General features: G+C 31.5%; 1 protein-coding gene across 8 annotated transcripts; it reads left to right on the forward strand.

Annotated features, from left to right (window-relative positions):
* The first annotated feature begins 1592 nt into the window (after window positions 1–1592).
* LOC133700773 (uncharacterized) lies at window positions 1593–5625 on the forward strand. Of its 8 annotated transcripts, none has more exons than XR_009843476.1 (6): window positions 1593–1931; window positions 2036–2174; window positions 3147–3232; window positions 3490–3636; window positions 3780–3884; window positions 4275–4453. XR_009843476.1 is itself a non-coding variant. In XM_062124433.1 (5 exons), exons 1-4 carry the CDS (start codon window positions 1665–1667, stop codon window positions 3619–3621), a joined length of 624 nt encoding a protein of 207 aa, XP_061980417.1. In that variant the 5' UTR covers window positions 1593–1664; the 3' UTR covers window positions 3622–3636; window positions 3780–3940. The 8 variants fall into 8 exon arrangements, 3 of the variants coding, with proteins under 3 accessions (XP_061980417.1, XP_061980418.1, XP_061980416.1); XR_009843475.1 differs by lacking the exon at window positions 4275–4453 and adding an exon at window positions 5278–5625 and having other exon boundaries at window positions 1594–1931; window positions 3736–3884; XR_009843474.1 differs by having other exon boundaries at window positions 1594–1931; window positions 3736–3884.
* The last annotated feature ends 375 nt before the right edge of the window (window positions 5626–6000 follow it).

Here is a 6000-nt window from a genome sequence, read left to right on the forward strand (position 1 = left end):
TTGATACCAAAAAATATCTCAACCTTGAAGGATGGAATAAACATAATAATTCCCAACCAATACAATATTGAGGGATGAAATTAAAAAAAAAATCAACTTAAAAAATTTGTCAAAGTAAATCCAATAAAAAACGACAAATAAAAAAACTCATGACAACTTAGGTCATTTTGCAAATTCACAAGAAATCATATAAAAGGCATATAAAGAAAAAGAATGGAGTCTAATCGCTAATGATAAAAATATTTAATGATGAAATTGAAAAAAAATCATCTTTTAAAAAAAAATAATAAACCAATTCGAGCAAAGTAAATCCAAGTTAATATTCATTAACTAAAGTAAATCCAACAAAGAACAACATATAAACAAACATGAGAAAACCCATGTTTTTTTTTAAATTAGTAAAAAACTCCACAGAAAAAAATAAAAATTATGGATCCCACTATCCAATTGAATAATTGTTGAACAATGAAACTTAAAAACCACGAGCTTAAAGAAAGGGAAAATAAAAATCAAGCAAACTTGGACAAATTTCTTAAAACTGGGTTAATCTCTAAAATATATAACATGTGAAATCCTAAACTTGAACTTACTTAAGGAGCTCAATTCCAAATAAATCTAGTGTTGAATGATAAAATTAAATTTTCTAAAGTAAAAAAATGTAGTAAAAATAACATGATAAAAATTGATAGGGAAAAAAAAAAGCTTTAGGAGAATGAAAATGTAAAAAAAAAAATTTATCTCAAATAAAAAAAATAACGATAAAAAGAATAAAGATTAAATTTGAAAGAATAAAAAATTAAAGGTGGTAAAATAGAAAACTAATTCTAATCTTATAAATTATTTTTAAAAAAAAGCATTTCAAATATTGAAGAAAAAAATTGAAAATAAAATTAATTTAAAAAATTAACAAAAAAATGATTTTTTAGATTCAACTGATTTTCATTTTTTTAATAGTAATTTTGAGTTGTTTTTGGGTTATTGGGTGGTTTATATAGATTATTATGGTATTTTTGAGGTATTTTTGGGTGAAAATTGATTTTTTAGATGTTTTCTCTCTTTTTTTTTTATTTCACTTCCTAAACTCTTTTATTTTTTATTTTTTTATAAGTCAAAAACTGAATTGGATTGAAAATTTAATTTTTGAAAACACATATAGAAATTTGGGGTAAAAAATAGATTATGAAAACTATCATCATAAGTCTCTTTCTTTATTATTATTATTATTATTATTATTATTATTATTATTATTATTATGTTAGTGAAAAAAAAAAAAGGAGAAGTTCATATTTTTTCTGATTCAAAATAAATAAGAATAGGATTTATTATATTGAACATTTAAAACTAGACTTGGATGATCTAATATTATATTTAAAAACCATAGACAAATTATATTCTTATTACTCAAAAGTATTTTCAAATAAGAGAGTTTTGCACCATTTTAACTTTATTTTGATTTTTGAGCTTTTTATTATTTTTTTAAAAAAGTAAAAATTTATTTAGCATACGCCCTTTTTAATAATTTAACAAGAAATCGTGGGCCGATATGGCCCAATTTAAATTCAAGGCAAACAGATCCAAGTAATTTCTTTCAAATAAAATTAAACACAGAAAACATTAAAAAACAAAACAAAAAATATCGGTGATCGGAGAACCAAATCCTGGACATGAGCGAGCCGCGAAACCCACCGTCGGGACTAAGAATCTCCATGACCGAACCTATCCGCTCCTTTCTCCTCTCAGCTTCGAAAGACGGGGATGTACCTCGAGAACTGCAGGATCTCGCTCTCAATCTCTCCTCTCAAAATAACCTACACTACAAGTCCTTCCGTAGTATATGGATCCGATCCCCACCCTCAACCCGACCACCCGACTTGATCCGCCTCTTCTCCGGTTCCAATTTCATCCTATCCAGCCCCAAGCCCAGAGAAAAGGTTATAATAATTAAAGAAAAGCACTCTATCTCTCTATTCACTCGTTTGTTTTGACTTTTTTTTTTTTAATTTGGTTATTATTGTTGTTGTTGTTGTTACTATAGAGTGAAGAGCTCAAGGCGAGATTGAGGAAACTTGAAGAAATGGCAGAGAGGAAAGCGTATGCAGAGCTAGTTAAGGATATTACGCCGCGGAAGAATACCGATGAGCCCTTCTCTTCTTATAAGGATCAGATGGGCTTTGGTCAGTTTTTCATTCATTTGCATCTGCTTCTTATTGTTTTTTTACAGGATTCGAATTTTTAGTTACACTTTAATCCAACTCTTAATGAATTGGTCATATATGGTCAGTCACTTGCTGTTGAATTTGTGGGGTTAGTGATGTTTTATTTTGGAGAAAGTTGGGAGGGATTTGCAAATTTTAATTTTTATGGAATCACAATCTTGCTACATGCATGCCTGCTGCCTTCAATTGTATGATAAAAAATTGTTAAGGTAATTAAGAAAGACGGTTGAGAATGTATCCCAGCTATCAGTGAATCTATTTTTCATGCTTTTATTTCCCTCCCTCGGAAAAAAGAGTTGCATTATTCGGAAACGGGAAATCTTTGAATTGTAGAATCTTTCTGATTGAGGGAGTATCATTCCCAATATTCAGTCAGTGAACAAATGCTTAATTTTTAAATGGATGATAGTACGGGGTGTGACAAGGTAGGAAAGTGTCAAGTTACATTAACATCTTCAATTAACATGTCTGGTTCCCCTCTTTTATTCCCTGCAATTCTTTTAGCACATTTTCCTAGTTGAAGTTTTCCTTTGGTAAGTGTTGTTGCACTATGTCAAACTATTGACTCCGTGGGATTGTTGTCCCGGGCTTTAATTGCATCCTTTTAGTTGTTCACCTGTGGATGAACAGAATCTAACACAGTCATTGTGTGCACTTCACAACTTGAGTTACTAGTGACTGATTTTTGCTGATTCTCTGTAGCCATATGAAGTTTCTTGTTATTTTGTTATCCCCGACAAGAGCCCCTTTATAAAGTTCATTGCCCCTGATAATTTGCATTTTTAATGCATCTCCTAGCTTGTGATTGTAGTGACTCTCTAGACGTGTTTAATTTCCTCTAAGTAAGGAGACAACTTTCCTCCTTTTCAAATCTTCAAATTTGTCTATTTTGGTTAACCTGAAGCTTTTGTCAATCATAACTTTCTGCAGGTTTGCATGTTGTTCTTATCATGTTTACTGGCTATCTGGTTGGATATGCAGCATTTAGAGCTTTGTTTGGCCACAGTCCTGCCATGGTAACATCAGATGCTATTTTCCCTCCATTTAAAGTTGTTTTTACTCCTCAAAGCATTTCAAATTATCTGCTTTCTTAAGAAATGCCACCCTAGATTTAAAAAAAAAATCATCTGCAATCTTGTTGGTTGGGATTGTCTTTTATCACATGCTTACATGTGCATTTACAATCACGCGCGCGCGCGCACACACACTGGTCCAACCATTCTTTTCTATTTCTCTAGATTGATGTTAATGGCACACTTTTCTAACATTCCAGAGTGCTGCTGGAGGCATTCTTGGATTGGTTTTTGGAATGCTTGTAGAAACTTTTCTTTTCATAATTCGAACTTCCAACCCCGATCCTAGATCATCAACTTCTAACACTTCTAAGCTAAAGAAGAATCAATAGAATTGACACAAACAGGTCAGCTCTTTTAAATCTTTGGTGTTACATCCCGATTTGTTGAAATATGTTATTTTCTGAATATGCAAATTAAGAGGCTATATGGCTCTATATGTGCAGATGCATCAGTAGGCTTGATTATAATTTTTCTTTTCAACGATCAGTTTGCATTTGACGACTCTGGATTTTGATGAAGAAGCATGAAGAAGAGATACAGGTGCCTTAATACCTGCACGAATGTTGTTACCATGACTGTTGACATCAAAACTGTTAGTTCAATGTACCTCTTCTCTATTAGAAATAATAATGTGTGTTGTTTGTCACATCTAATTTGTGCAATTGCAACAATTTTCATATACCCGCATTTCCCTGAAAAGAAATAAATCAGCATGCACTAAGTCCTTTCATAGGGTTGATAAAACCCTTTATCCCATATCTTCTGATGGGGATCTTGGGACATACACGATGGTGTAACCTAACATTATTTCGTATTGCGCATGAAACTTGTGCATTAGTGAATAGTAATTACAGAAGACGATAATAAGAGGGTAGTCCGAGACTGACATAAAGCGAAGTCTCCTCTTTTCTAAATTTGCAATTATATTGAAATCTCACGTGCTAATCCGAATACCTTTTGATATGAGTCAACACTGGTGCAGGTATTCCTGAGCCCTTGCTTTGCAGCAAGGTTTGCTGCCAGTCCGATAGCAAGCATGAGAAATTGATAACTGAAGTTAATTTCAATGATCTTGTCAAATAGTTATTCTGTCCACAGTAAATATTATTAAAAACTTAAATGATCTAAATTTTATGAAAAAATATATTCTTCTTGTTGAAATTCCTTTTTTTTGTTAATGTTTTTGTTATTTTAATGAAGCAATGGTATTTTATTAATAGAAAAAATATAAAAATTAAAACAAAATATCAATTAAAACTCAAATGATTTAAATTAATTAACAAAAAAATGCATTTTTTTAGCCAAAGCTTTTTAATTCTAGGGAGAGCCTAGTTTTATATATATATATATATATATAAAGGCCTGCTATCTAGCTAATATAAAAAATTGTGTTATGAAATAAGAATGACAATAAGTATCTACGAGTCGGTTTTCAGGTTTTTCAATATCTTTTCTCGTATCCATTAGGTATATGTATGTTTGGAGTATCTTTTCTAGTCTCCAAATCTTTCTTTCATCAGATCTCTGGTATCTTTGTTCAAGAACTTAGCCAGACAAAAAACATGCTGCCATTCAAAAACCAGGCTTGCAAACAATCCTTGCCAATTCATTTATTTCTTGAACAATTCTCTTCCATCCCATTGAATGTTGTTGGCTTTTAGAAATTTCATTCACACAACATTAAAATATTGAGAATTGAAAAACAAACTATAATGGATATCTGCTGTGCTCTTTGCTTTTTTTAAAACAAAGAGAAACATGTTATAAAGCAAAGTAAGGCTGGACAAAAAGAAAGAAGTTGGGAAAATTATCCTTGGCTATGAGTATTAATTTGTCCATAACAGCAACTGATTTCTAAAAAAAAACAACACTATTGGACTAAAATTCAAAAGCAAAAGGAAACTTTGTTGGTTTAACATGCAGACAGAACACCTTGCCTTGAATTGAGAATTGCTGACGCTCTTGTGTTCTCTTCTCAATCACAGACTCCAACTACAGAAACTTTTCCCTGCAAATTCAAGACAAACAAAATCTGTCATAGTGATAATTAAGACCGGGAGAAAGAAAGCTATTGAGCAATGTTAAAGGAAGAAGAGGGTGAGACCTAGAGGGGGATTGAGGACAAAACGTTCAAGGATCTATATGAAGTAGAGAGTCAGCTGGAAAGAGGGTAGTAGAAGTGTAGAACCCTAATTTTTATTTATATATAGCTTGGTATAATTGTAATTTTTTTTCAAACTTTAAGGTTATTTAGTTCGGGTAGGGTTTCAATTCGGACAAAGCAATATCCATACCCTATCTACATTTAAATGAGCAAAACAAATCTTTATCTATTAGGGTCGATTTGGATAGGTATCTATCGGGGTTAGGATAAGATTGTCAATTCTTAATTATGAATGCGTTTATCAAGTATCATGAATTTAATTTAGAAACAAAAGGATATTGCTTATGCTTAATAAAATAAACAAAATGATAAAGTGAGAATTTAATGTTTTTAATAAAAGCAAAAGATAGATGCTAAAGTAAATGCTTAAACAATAAATGAATCATGAGTTGTACAAGGTATGCGTTGTAGTAGTCGCTGGTGAGAAAGGTTGGCGCACGTACTGACAAATGTGTGTTTGTACTAACAAAGTGCAAAGAGGAGAAATAGGTGCTCCTTTTGTGAAACGATCAGTGGTCATGGTGGTTAACATAGTTTTTAAACC

The sequence above is a fragment of the Populus nigra genome, chromosome 8 (genome assembly GCF_951802175.1).
Source record: "Populus nigra chromosome 8, ddPopNigr1.1, whole genome shotgun sequence".
In the NCBI taxonomy this organism is placed as follows: Eukaryota; Viridiplantae; Streptophyta; class Magnoliopsida; order Malpighiales; family Salicaceae; genus Populus; species Populus nigra.

Excerpts from the sequence above, each read along its gene's own strand:
- LOC133700773 (XM_062124433.1), top strand. The coding sequence starts at position 1,665 with ATGAGCGAGCCGCGAAACCCACCGTCGGGACTAAGAATCTCCATGACC. Across the intron at positions 1,932-2,035 it reads GCCCCAAGCCCAGAGAAAAG|AGTGAAGAGCTCAAGGCGAG; the intron begins GTTATAATAATT and ends TTGTTACTATAG. Across the intron at positions 3,233-3,489 it reads TTGGCCACAGTCCTGCCATG|AGTGCTGCTGGAGGCATTCT; the intron begins GTAACATCAGAT and ends CTAACATTCCAG.